Below are 12,611 nucleotides of genomic sequence, written 5' to 3'. Positions count from 1 at the left end.
GAGCCTGGCACAGGCCTTTTGTTTAAACAGTAGATGATAATGCATACACATAACTAATAATGCATACACAGAAGTTCATGCACCTAGAAATTGTTTTAGTTCACTGTACAATAATCATGATTTTTGTCTCATTAAAAAGCAGAGACAAGTACTGCTATTTTTGGTGCTAATCAAATTTTGGTGCCACAAATTCTGTTAATACAGCCTAACTTGAATTGAACCGCAAACATTCTTTTCATTTTTGTCTGAAGGCTTCAGCAAGGAACCACAACAGATTTTGAGAAGCCCTTAAATGGAGACAGCAGTTTTAATGAAGGTCCACAGTCCTGTTTTGTTATGGATCAGGTAACACACAGGTAAAGATGGTCTTAAAAAATAGCATTGAATTTAAAAGAGCTGGAAAGAAAATCTTTAAATATACAAAAGTTCCCTTTTCAAAAGATTGGGGTCAGTGAGATTTGGTTTTAAAGAATTTATCAAAGAATCCTGAAAAAAAATAATGTATTACAGTTTTCACAAAAATATGAAGCAGCACAACTGTTTTCAATTGATTCTTGAGCACCAATTCAGCATATTAGATAGATTTCTGAAGGATCACGTGACACTGATAACTGTAATAATGACTGCTGAAATTTCAGCTTTGCCATAACAAGCCCGGTTACAATTCCATTTTAAAATATTTTAAAGGTGAATTGTGTAATATTTAGGAGTATCTGTACACAGAAATGCAATATAATATACCTAACTATGTTTTCAATGGTGTATAAAGACCTTACTTAATAATGTTTCTACAGTGGCCCTAAACGGACAAATGCGTTTCGTCACTATGTTCTTCTTCATGAAGCTAGCTGAAGTCAGCGAATAAAACACTGACACAATGATGAACAAGTAACAATAATATTCGCAATAACATATCGTTTTACTGAATAATAAAGTAAACATAATTTCTTAATTTATCTTTGTAAAGAAACCTCATTGCGTAACTGGCTACTCTCTGCTGTCTCTGACGACGACGACATCTCCTGTTGGCCACCTTAACTTTTGATGGTTGCAATTCATAACCTCACTACTAGATGCCGCTAAAAATCACACACTGCACCTTTAAAATAGAAAAGATTACATTGTATTAATATCTCATATTACTGTTTTTACTGTATTTTTGGTCAAATAAATGCAGTCTTGGTAAGAATCTCCAACTTTTAAATGGTGTAGAATAGTATATTTCTCTCTTTCTTATTCAGCAGTGAAATAAAAGAGCGAGAGTCACACATTCTGCAGAGAAGTGTTCGGCAACCGTTGAGTAACATACAGTCACAGGAACAAACATCAAGTATTCAGCAACCTACACCCAAGCTTTCACAAGGTACGTTAACAAGAAATTATGCTCAATAAGTGATTCCTTTCTGCTTTTTGCTTTACCTTTTTAAAGGGAAATTTGCATTACATAATTTCAAGTATCTTTAATTTTCCCCCTGCAGAGATCTCCATTACCAAGAAGGATATGGCCACTTCTCCTGTGATTCCAGAAAGCTTCCGGACATCTGCTCTTCCCAAAATTCCTCCTCTTGGCCTCCCCAGGACTCCACAGGCCACCAGGTGAGTTAAGGTGTCCCTCAGGGTTCTGTCTTTGGTCCACTTCTGGTTTCTATGCCGTGGATTGGTTTCTTTATTCACTCATCTAAGTCATCACAGCCTGTCTAGGTCCCGTCCAGCTGTCTAACACAACCAATGTGTTTTTCCACACCCTTTCTGTATTTTTAAATGAGCAAAACATTTAATTTTGACATTTGTGTGGCCACTCTGCCAATTTGGGATTCTGTAGAGAGGCTGCTGTTGCAATTTAAAGATGGGGTGGGGGGGACTCCTGGTGTTTGAGATAAGCCACTTTCAGGAAACTCAATGAAAAGAACCATACAAGTAAATACAATTTAACAAGTTCAATTCAAGAAGGAGTGAAAAGAGGGAAATGACAGCAATTTTGGCTCAACAGCACAGCAGGGGCCAAGCCCATGTATTAATTGTGTTTTTGGAGTCCCTGCCTTTGTGTTAGAGCTTCTTAATGCAAGAATGAGAAAGAGGAGAAGGGGAGGGAGAAATGATATATGGGGGAATCCAAATAAAACAGTGAAAAAAGGAGAAGAAGTGAAGGAAGAGGAAAAAACGAAAGCTGGTCTGGGCCCAACGCAGTGCGAGGCCTGTTTGATGAGTTAAATGAAGATTTTTGCCGGCCAGCGCTGAGGCTGACAGGAGCCAAGCTGAGTCCCATTAGCTGGCGTAGCAGGGCCCAGCAGCAGGTGTAATTGAACCGAGTCTTCCAGCTCGGGCCGAGAATGCGCCGCCTCCCTCAGCTTAATGAGAAAGAGTGAGGCAGAGAATGAATCACTGACCGCTAGCGCGAGACACACTCTGGGATAGGGAAGGAAATTCATTACCGTTTTCTTTTAACGTAGAAAGGTAATTAATGTGACAGCATGTCTTTTTTTCCCCTCCCCCAACCCTTACTGCGAGAGTATGAGCAGGTCTCGTTTAACACGCCATCTCTGAAAAATGCTGATTATTTGTAAGTCGTTTGTTAGGCGTATTTCTTCTTTTTTTTTCTAGGAGAAAATGTACGGACTTGAGAAGTAATTGCCTTTTTTTCTCCCTGTATTATGTTATGGTGAATATTTTGCATTAATATGTTCCTTTCTGTCTCGGATGTTTCATTACCAAGCCAGAACTTTTACAGGGGCTTGGAAAATTAGGTTGCTTTGTGTGCAGCCATGATATTTGTGGGAGGCATACCAAGAGAATGTCAGAACTGACAGGGAATTGAATACTTGCATATGCTTAATATGTACAGTACTAGGGAACTTGATAAGGGCCAAATGTGAACTGAGACTAAGGCAGAGATGTGTCTCTTAATGTCAAAAAGTCTAAAAGTCAAACTGTTGAATTTTAAGAATTTTATCGCACTTGTCAATATTTACTGAAAAAAGATTAAATCTAGATTAAATTGCTCAAATGGTGAGAAACTCTTTACAGAAATTAAAATAAATTTAAATAAATGTATTAAAAATACATTTAAATTTAAATTATGTAAATAATGAATGTGAATAGAAAATAAAAGTTCTGTACATCTAGCATGCAAGTCATATTTTGATTTAAAAGGACACACTTGCCTTTGCTAATCATGACATGGTTAGAAGAGCATCATGGGAAACACTAATGCTAAAAAGGTGCATAAACTCTAACAAGATGACCGTTTACCCTAACCAGCACTATGGAAAGTATATATAGACGATAAATATTTGATTGTATCCATCTGTCGGGAGGGTACTTTTGCATTATTCAAAACCAAACCTGATTTGAGGAAATCAATGAAGCGAGTCGTTTATTTATTTATTTATTTTTAAGAAGCCAGAGGTTGGATGCTGCCAGGACAACCTCAGGTCTGATGCCACAGGGATACACTTTAGAAGGAATACCGAATGCCCCTGTCAGCCAATGAATCAAGAGACAAGCACTGTATTACTACGAGTTTGATGCCCTGGGGATAAAAGTTTAGGTTAATGAAAATAATTATGGATCTTGTGTCTGCTAGAAATCATAACATTTCACTCCACCTGAAACAGGTACTGGTAGTTTTCTTTGATTGTCAGTATCCTTCGGGTGTGTGAACCCAAGTATTGATTCTTGCATTATTACACCAATTGAGGGATTTTAAAGTTTTGCTAAGGCAAGTGTCACTATTACTATTTTTCATACTTTGTGGTAGGAATGTTGAACCCAATATATTAAACTTTGGCATGTTTGTTGTCCCACACCGTTTGTGGAAATGAATGATTGACCAGACTTAGGGTGTATTCACATCTGCCTTGTTTGGTTCGATTGAATCGAACTCTAGTTCGTTTCCCCCCTTGGTGCGGACCTTTTGGGCAGGTGTGAATACAGCAATCGAACTCGGGTGCGGACCAAACAATCGAACCGAGACCCAGCTGAAGAGGTGGTCTCGGTACGGTTCCAAACAAACTCTGGTACGGTTCGTTTACGATGTGAACATGAACTGACCCAATATCGGCCCAATATCAATATCGACCCAATATTGTTCGTTCAAGTGCGAAAGAGGCACGCTGTCTGGCCACACGATACTGTTGCGCGTCTTTCTGCGCGTCGTGTGTGCATCATTGGAATGGAATGAATGAATGAGTGTGTGCGCATCAGGACATTCACATACAGAGCGTTCTCTTTAGTCTAATCGCGCATAAATGCTTTAAAAGCATTTGCATGAATACGAGCGAGTTCATATTACTGTAACGATAGTTACAATACAAGGATGGTGGTGGTGGGGGGTTGTGCTGCGTTAATTTACGTTAAACTGGTCAAACTTAATCGCAAGCGTTAACGTTGACAGCACTTGTTAGCAGTATATACAATAAGAATCTCATTATTTGAATGTGTGAACATATCCCCTCTCTATGAATCAAAACTTTATACTTTATATCCACTGTCAGCGTCCCATGGTAGGCGCACATGAGAGCATGTTCTCTCCGCCAGAACCGTCTTGCAGCACATCATCGTATGACATTGTCATATGATACTCATTAGTTTCTTCATATTGCGTTTGTAGAGAATAACACAAAAACAGTAAAAGAACAAATATTGCAGTACGAAATACCTCCATTGAGCCTTTTTTTATTTTTATTTTTTTTTGCACTTCCTGATTTCCCAACTTGAGAATCCTTGTCCAATGAATGGACGACCTTAGCACACGTGTGGTTTTGTTTACAAATTTTGGTTCACTTGCAAAAAGAGCAGTGTGAAAGCGAACCGTACCAAACAAAAACTAAATTATTTGGTCCGGACCAAAGCAAGTGAACTTTCAAAACTCAAAACTCGGACTTTCCTGGTGTGAATACACCCTTACTATTTTCACATGGTGGGTGATAAAACTCCCACTTGCCAAGATTTTGTGGTTTGCTCTTTTGACTTGTTGAACATTTATATTATGTATGTATGTATGTATGTATGTATGTATGTATGTATGTAGCTTTTGGCTACTTGCATAAATTCATACCACCATGATGGTGTATTCTGCATTGCTAGCTCCACTCACATTTCCTTGTGAAAATATAAGTCTTGTTCGAGTTGATCTCGCTCAGAAGAGTGGACTGCACTGTAAGTGTCACAAAAGAGAGAAGGCGATGAATTATGCAGTCAGACTGATAAAACCTCTGCAAGACTCGTCAAAACAACACTTATCAAACCACGTCCTTCTTTCAAATTACCTTCACCTTTTCAAATTAACCTGTGCAGTGCAGACTTGGGCCATCTCTTGTAAACTCCTCTTCACTTTACAAGGGGAATTAAAAGAAAAAAAATTGTGTATCATTAAAATTTTCAGGGCTGTTTTGATAGAGCTGAAGTGAGAAATGTCAGTGCTCCTGCCCATGGCCTGTGCTTCTCCTCAGCTTACTATTGATTTGAAAGAAAATTGACATGCAGTTTTGTCCGTACTTTCCGTTTAGGATTTTTATATTACTGTTTGGGTACAAATTTGTTTGGGCTCTCAGGCGTGACAGACATTTTTAATGAGAACAGTAAAATAAGTGGAGTCAGAGGCAAAGGAAACTGATAAACTGTCTTTTGTTTGGAATTATTGAAGTAGAACCAGATTCTTTTTCAGTGTCTTTCATCCTCTCTCTGCATTTTACTCTCACATTGATGAGAGTAGGAGCTTGAGTTGATGAGTTAACCGGTAGAGATTCTAGTATATTGTTTATAATGTGTAAAAAATCCACCACCGAGCAGAAAACTGAAAACTACAGCGTACTCTTCAAAAGAGTGTTGCAAATGGCTGCTTGCTGTGAAGAGAGCTTCGCTTTATTTACATTTTATATATATATATATATATAAAATTTCATTTAAAAATATTATATAATATATATATATTTTTATTTATTTAATTATTTTTGTAGAATTTTAGATTTAGTACTTTTATTTTAGTTTTCTCTTCAATAATCTAGAGAGTTAAATACTGCTATTGTGCTCAGCTCAACTCATCCCCCCCCCAGGCATCTTGAACTCTGTTCCCAATGCCTAGCTGATCCGTTGAATGAACAGATAGCGTTCGAGATTAGCAAACCTCCTCTTAAGTGTCGTTAATGTCTCGTGGTCATTCGCCAGTGGACCTTGTGAAAAGCAATGAAAGCTTTTGGGTAAATATGACTGCCAAACACATTAGCATTCTCTCAGGCAATTTCCTCCTACCAACGCCCTAACATCCCCCTCCCCCGCCCAAACTACACCTACCCCTTCCCTTGTTATAGATTGTGACCGGCGGTAAGAAATGCATTATTCATATCGGCAATGTCGTCCGTTGATGGATGGCTGTTTGAGAGGCCTGTCCGTTAAATAAATCAACAAATAAAAATGCTAATTCTCACATTTCTAGAGGGAGCCTTGCCAAAGTCCCACCCCAACAGCCATCCACCCTTAGTGTAAGCTCTCTTTCTCTGTCTCTTTCCCTCTGATGCAAATGTGCAAAAGAATTGTCGGATGGCAATCGATTGTCATTCGCCAAAACGACAAAATGAGATTCCCGGATTGGACATTACCATCATTGTCATAGGAATGGATGTAAACGAAACCTAGATTCAAGTTTCAGGCTTAAAAGCAAAAGAACATTAGGCAGCTTGATCCATTATGATGTCATGAAATATTTGTAGCATTTTTTTTTATTTTGAGTAAATATATGAAGTTGCATACTGACATTCAGTGAGCAGGTCTCTTTCTCAAACAGGCTTGTAACAGGCTGTGTAATCGCTAGCAAATTAAACATACCTGACAGATAAAGTCCAAAAGTTGTTTGCTTTAGTTATGTGATCATAATTCTTGTTACATAATATTTATTGCAAAGTAATTTCATTAAGAAATCTCCATTTACATAAAATAACAGCAACATCAATGAGAGTGCACACAAACATTCAGTGTAAAGTTGCAAGAGTGAAATGAAACATTCTTGATTATGCATTACTGGAATATGTTTTGACAGGTTAAGAGTGCAAAAACAATGTAGGAGTCAACATGAACTGTTTTATGCTGTTGCTGATACTATGTTCAAGAATTGGAAATGTGCAATGTAGTTACTTCTCACTATGGTTGCATCCATGAGTATAATGAGGTGGCCACGAAGACAAGCAGGGAAGATACCTGCTCTTTTCCTAAACCTAGTGAACCACCTACTTAGGCAGTATTTTAAAGCATCATTTTACAAAAGGTACACCTAAACTTCTTGTGTGCTATTTATTTAGTTTATTAGAGAACTATCATCGTTAGCTTAGAAACATGTTGTTATCATCAAACCAGTGTTACAAATAATTTTCTTTAATTGAAATGAAGCTGAAATAAAATATTAGATGAAAAACTTAAAGGGGTAATGAATTAAAAGATCAAGGTTAACTCGATTTCAGACACGTAAGTTTCAGAACGCAAAACTTCCTTGTTAGTCCAAAAACAGCTTTTATTGAAACCAAAACCAAGCTCTGAGACCGACACGTTTCGGATTTTGTCAAATTATGACAAGACCGCCTCTGCAGAATGAGATCAACGGCTACTTCTACATCATCTTTACAGCCCTACTTCTACACCACTGGCGCCTTAGTGAGATGAGAAGGAGAGAAGAGAGATACAAGATCACTGGACTAAAAATAACATTACCTTCCAAAGGATCCTAATGCTAGGAAAGTGGTTACCGGTATTTATTTTCAAATATGTGAATGTCTCAGCATTACTTGTTTATTCGGTGCATTTCACTGTGGGTTCTTTGGTAAATCAGTCGCAATTTCAGCGCAGGCTTTGCAAACACCTTTACTGATATGAACCCGACAGTAATGCCACAACATGGTAAGTAACCGTGTTAATTCTAATGCTTAATCTGTGATCAGTGATTTCTAATATGTAATGATTCGTGTACAGTCAGTAAATCACGCCAGTGAGTAAATGGTCAACTTCACATTGCTTCTCTTAGTAGCATGAAAATGTGTTATTTTTTTTTTTTTTTTATTATATATAAAAAGCGATCAAAGAACCCTCCTTTTATAATCGCTGGAGCTGTCAATCACACAGGGTGAGTGTATATGTGACTGAAGGTGCGCTCATGCCATGTTGTAATTACCATAATTACGAGATTTGAACTTTGTTAAAAGCTTTCACATCCTTGCAGAACTCGTAATTACAGCTTGTAAGATGGGAATTTTCTGAGAGCTCCTACTTGTACCGCTTTATCACCTGACCTCTGCAGATTTATTTAGGCGTTGATAGTTTTGCCATAGACGCTCATAATTTCCAGTCTAAGGACGTGAACAGCGTATAATAGAACGTCACGTGTTGAGCACCTGCGCACCTGTTATGTGCACCCCTGGTTATAATCAATGAGGCTGTCTACACTGCACAAAGAATCTCTTATTTAAATCGTGTTTGCACTGTTAGTTATGGTGAAAGCATTCATGAGAGTGCAGAAATAGTTGCAATGATGAGATCACTGCATTCATGCGCTCAACAGACATGACTGTCATCGGCTAGAATGCTCATCACTGCAACCTTTCATGCGACGGGAGTAATGCCATAATCACGATTACCGTAGTTAATCTCGACAGCTTTAACAGTAAAAGATTTCAAAAGAGTTCCACATGGTATACTTATTTCATATGCAAAGATGTAAGCCAATCACATTGAAGTCTCACAGCAGACACGCCCCTTCCGTTGAGTGTTGTTCAAATTAGAGGGCTAAAACCAGGGCATAAAATGGCCTTTTATTTCTAAATGATGAAGTACTAAATACAGTACTAAAATAACGCTACATCAAACTTTTTTTGTAGTATGCAGATTAATCCCTCATGAAGAATCTCTCATATAGGCAGTAAACAGCAAGCTATAGTTTCTGATGGCAGTAGGCAGAACAGCCAGTATTGTGCCGCATATGTAGGTTTGTTTATGGTGAATGGACGCTGCCTCCAGAGTCCAGGGTCAGAGCTGTATCAGTGGTTAACAAACTGCAGAGGGTCCAGGTGGTCTGTCTAAGCACCGGCTTCTCAGAGGCCTTCGTAAAGTGTGAAGTGAGATCAACTGGCCTGTAGTCCTCAGGGATCCGGGGGTTTCCGATCTTTGGCAGCAGAACAATGCAGGATGTCTTCCAGAGCTAGGGCACCTTCATCAGTCCCAGCATGAGGAACAGGTGCTCAGGAACCCCACTGAGCTGGCTGTGTGAACATGTGTTCAACACTCTGGGGATCAATCCGTCAGCCTCAAAACTTATCTCTACCTGTGCAGAGATTCACCAGTTTGCTCAGTCCTCACCTGGTCAACTGAAATAGACTTTTGAAGGGTGGGAGGAGTAGGTATAATTTTAGGTTTTGAAGGCATAGTTCACCTGAAAGTAAAGAGTCTATCATCATTTATTCACTCTGATGTTGTTTCAAACCCTTAATATTTGAGTTAGTCTTTCAGCAATTTTTTAAATATTCCATGTAAGAAGTTTTGGCTGTTTTTTTTTTTCTTTTTCTTCATTGATTCAATAAAAATGGTTAGGGTGGCAAGCCTAAAAAATGCAAAAAAAAGCACTGTAAACTGTGTAAAGGTGCTGTCACATTTAATGTTGTTTGGCAAATTCTCATGCGAAATCCAGTTATTTCAATAGGAACGCAAGAATTTTCCTACGTAGATTTTGCAATTGATTCAAGTTGCGTTGACTGAACAGAAAAGCTGTTTGGTTTCAAAGTGTGTGAGTCGAGCATCATACATCACTACACGTTTGTCAATGTACCTTTTTTCCCTATGAAATTTTACAGCAATTGTGTTAATGTGACTGCACCTTAAAATGAGGCCATACATACATCATTCACTATTTTTCCCTGTAGTACTATGATAACTTTTGTGAGAAACAGGCTGGAATTTAAATATTAATTCAAAATCATTCCTTTTTTTAAATCATCTGGATGTGCATGTCTCTGGTTTGATGTCAGTGACGATCAGTTATGTGACACCTGAGAACCAATGACGTTTGATCTCAAATTGGGTGACACGTCTTGATGTCACACATTTAAATGCAAGAATATGATATTGAGTGACAGATTTACTACCTCTGTTCCAAAATCCAGTGAGCTGCCTACCCAGACAGCATTTTAAGGCATCTCAGGCATGCTTATCGACATCTCAGGTAGGATGTTGTCTTAGGCCCCGATATACTGACGGCAAAGTTTTATTTAGTTTTTTGCTTAGGGGTAAAAAAAGTTTGAAATACGTGAGTAGTAGTATATAGACCTTATCCAGAGCAGCGCCATGACGGGTATGAAAGCAAGGCTGTGACAGATAGACGTGTCATTTTTCACTGGCATCCGCTGTAAAAAGCTCCTAGATCACTTATTTTCTACGGCTCATGTTGCCTGTAGTTTTTTGTCTTCTGAAATGTCTTGAAAAGATGTTTTGTCAGCAAAACAATTCAAAAACACATTGTATAATAGTACAACCCACTGAAAAGATGCCTGTCTATGCCTCACAGCCACACTTTTATTCCCGCTAAAAATCAAAGATGACGCTGATTTGAATAAGGTCTATTCTGTTAGTGAACATCCCTAAGCCGTCCACACTGCTGAGAGTGATGTTTAGATGAATTTGGAAATAAGTGCTGTGTGCTTTCCTTTCAATAACAAAATAAACACACAACAAAAATGACAGTGGTAAGAGAACAGTAGTTATGAAAGCATCTGATCATAGCTGTGGATATGTTTGCATGAGCTCTGAAATGCAGCACTCCAGTAAATTCACTTTGTGTTATTTATATAGCATTTTATACAATAGATTGTTTAAAATTACGCAGCTTAATGGTATTAAACTTGAAAAAACACTGTCAATTTCTACTATAAGCTACTCTCTGGCGTATTCATGTTTTTACTCACGGACGTCAGACTTCGATGGACTGAAAAGAAGAACTGAACCAAAGATTTACACGTCAAAGAATGCGGGGCCTCAGAGCACACCTACCTATTACATCATCGACATGGACCAATGGTAGTATGAATGTGTTTACCAGCCAGAGCAAACTTTTCCGGAAAGTTTTTGAACTCCCGAAAGGCACACAAAACGAACTTAGTTTTGGCCTGATTTTGTTCAAAATGACGTCACACAGTTTGTTCTTCGATTTCACTTGAAGTATATCGTGGCCCTTAGAAGTGTAGGCTGTAAAGAGCTCACTTGCTTTTGGAACAGAGTTTGTGTTGCCTGAGAAGGATGAAAGTTTGAAGATTTGACACCCTTTAATTTTTTTTAACCTTTCTGTGAAAACATTTTCAGGTGTAGTTGGCTGATACTTTTATGATTTCAGACCCAAAAAAGTGTCAGGCGTGAAGGAAATAGCGGATGGCATGTTTCTCAGTGTCTTGTATAATCACCACTATCATGGCCATGAAGCAAATACTGCTTTCAAATGTCAGAGGCACTTAGTGGATGGCACCGTTTTCTGCCTCTCATAGAAGCTGAGATCCCTTTCACGCACACACATCTGTATGAATACCCACTCATCCCTTCTGCTGCATTGGATGCAAATCAATGCTGTTTAGAATGAGCAGTGAATTATGTTAGCAGCATCAGTGGAGCGTGCTTTAAGAATTCATGTTTTATATCTGAAATGTGCACGTCTGTACTCGATGAATAATTTATTAAGCACCTCGACTGAGGGGTTGAATCTTTATTAGCTTAATCTTTGTTTATTTATTCTTTTATTTATTTATCTCCTCGCTCAGCTCTCTTAGTTTTCCTTCCAAACTAGGAAAAAAAAAAATGTGCGGGCTTGTTCTTCATACACACCCTTAGGCCACATGTTTCAAAGCCTGTGAACTCTGTTGTCTAGTCAGATGCAACAATGTGGCTTTTATGTAGGGGAATCTGAGGATGCGCAGCATTCTGAGCGGTATGTAAATTATCATGTTTTTTAATCCCACTTGTCCACTTTTGTTCTGGTGTATAAAATAATTGTGACATTTCCTGAGTCATGTTTTTCTTCTTCTCATTGCTAGGTGGGATGACTCTTTGATGGAGCTGTTGGACATTTTTAGTCCTGTATCTAACCCGGAGAGGTACCGAATCAGCCCCTCGTCCCGGAAGAGTTTCGTCACCCCTCTGTCCTCTCAGAAGACCCTTTTCTCTCCTCTAGGCCCCAGTCGGTCCTCTTTGCAGGACCTGGAGGAGAGCGAGATCTTAGAAGACATCTTTTTCATCTGTTGAAGGGTTGTAACGGCGACTAATCGTTGGAATACAAAACTCATTTGAATGGTCATTAATTATTCATGTGCTCTTAATTCTGCCTTTTTTTAGTGTCTTGAAATAATTATGGTCTTAATTTTTTTAACATATTCAAGTGTTGTTTCTCCTTTAATAAAATGCGTTTATTAATAAATGGTGTTGTTTATTCAGTCACAGATGGTTGGGCAGCAGCTCCATAAATGTCTTCAGGCTTTTCAAGAAACTGACTTGGCAACGTAAACGATTAAAGAGATTCTCAAGAACAGTTGCTGCAATCTGTAACGTGTAATCCCACCATCATCTGATGAGATGAGAAATTGTTCGTGAGAGTGACT

The 12,611-nt window shown here is 38.5% G+C and overlaps 1 protein-coding gene across 3 annotated transcripts in view; it reads left to right on the top strand.

The window, feature by feature from the left end:
• Positions 1-12,611, top strand: part of kiaa1328 (KIAA1328 ortholog) — a 26,434-nt gene extending 13,823 nt beyond the window's left edge. The window contains exons 8-11 of one of the 3 annotated variants that reach the window (XM_079585201.1): positions 252-356; positions 1,242-1,363; positions 1,479-1,596; positions 12,051-12,611. In XM_079585201.1, the coding sequence (XP_079441327.1) occupies positions 252-356; positions 1,242-1,363; positions 1,479-1,596; positions 12,051-12,258 (553 nt within the window). In that variant the 3' untranslated portion in view covers positions 12,259-12,611. The remainder of the gene's footprint in view (positions 1-251; positions 357-1,241; positions 1,364-1,478; positions 1,597-12,050) is intronic. The other 2 variants (XM_079585203.1, XM_079585202.1) reach the window with 2 other exon arrangements.

Source organism: Phoxinus phoxinus (genome assembly GCF_949152265.1).
Source record: "Phoxinus phoxinus genome assembly, chromosome: 17".
NCBI classification, from domain to species: domain Eukaryota; kingdom Metazoa; phylum Chordata; class Actinopteri; order Cypriniformes; family Leuciscidae; genus Phoxinus; species Phoxinus phoxinus.
This window is presented reverse-complemented; position numbering and strand designations above follow the sequence as displayed.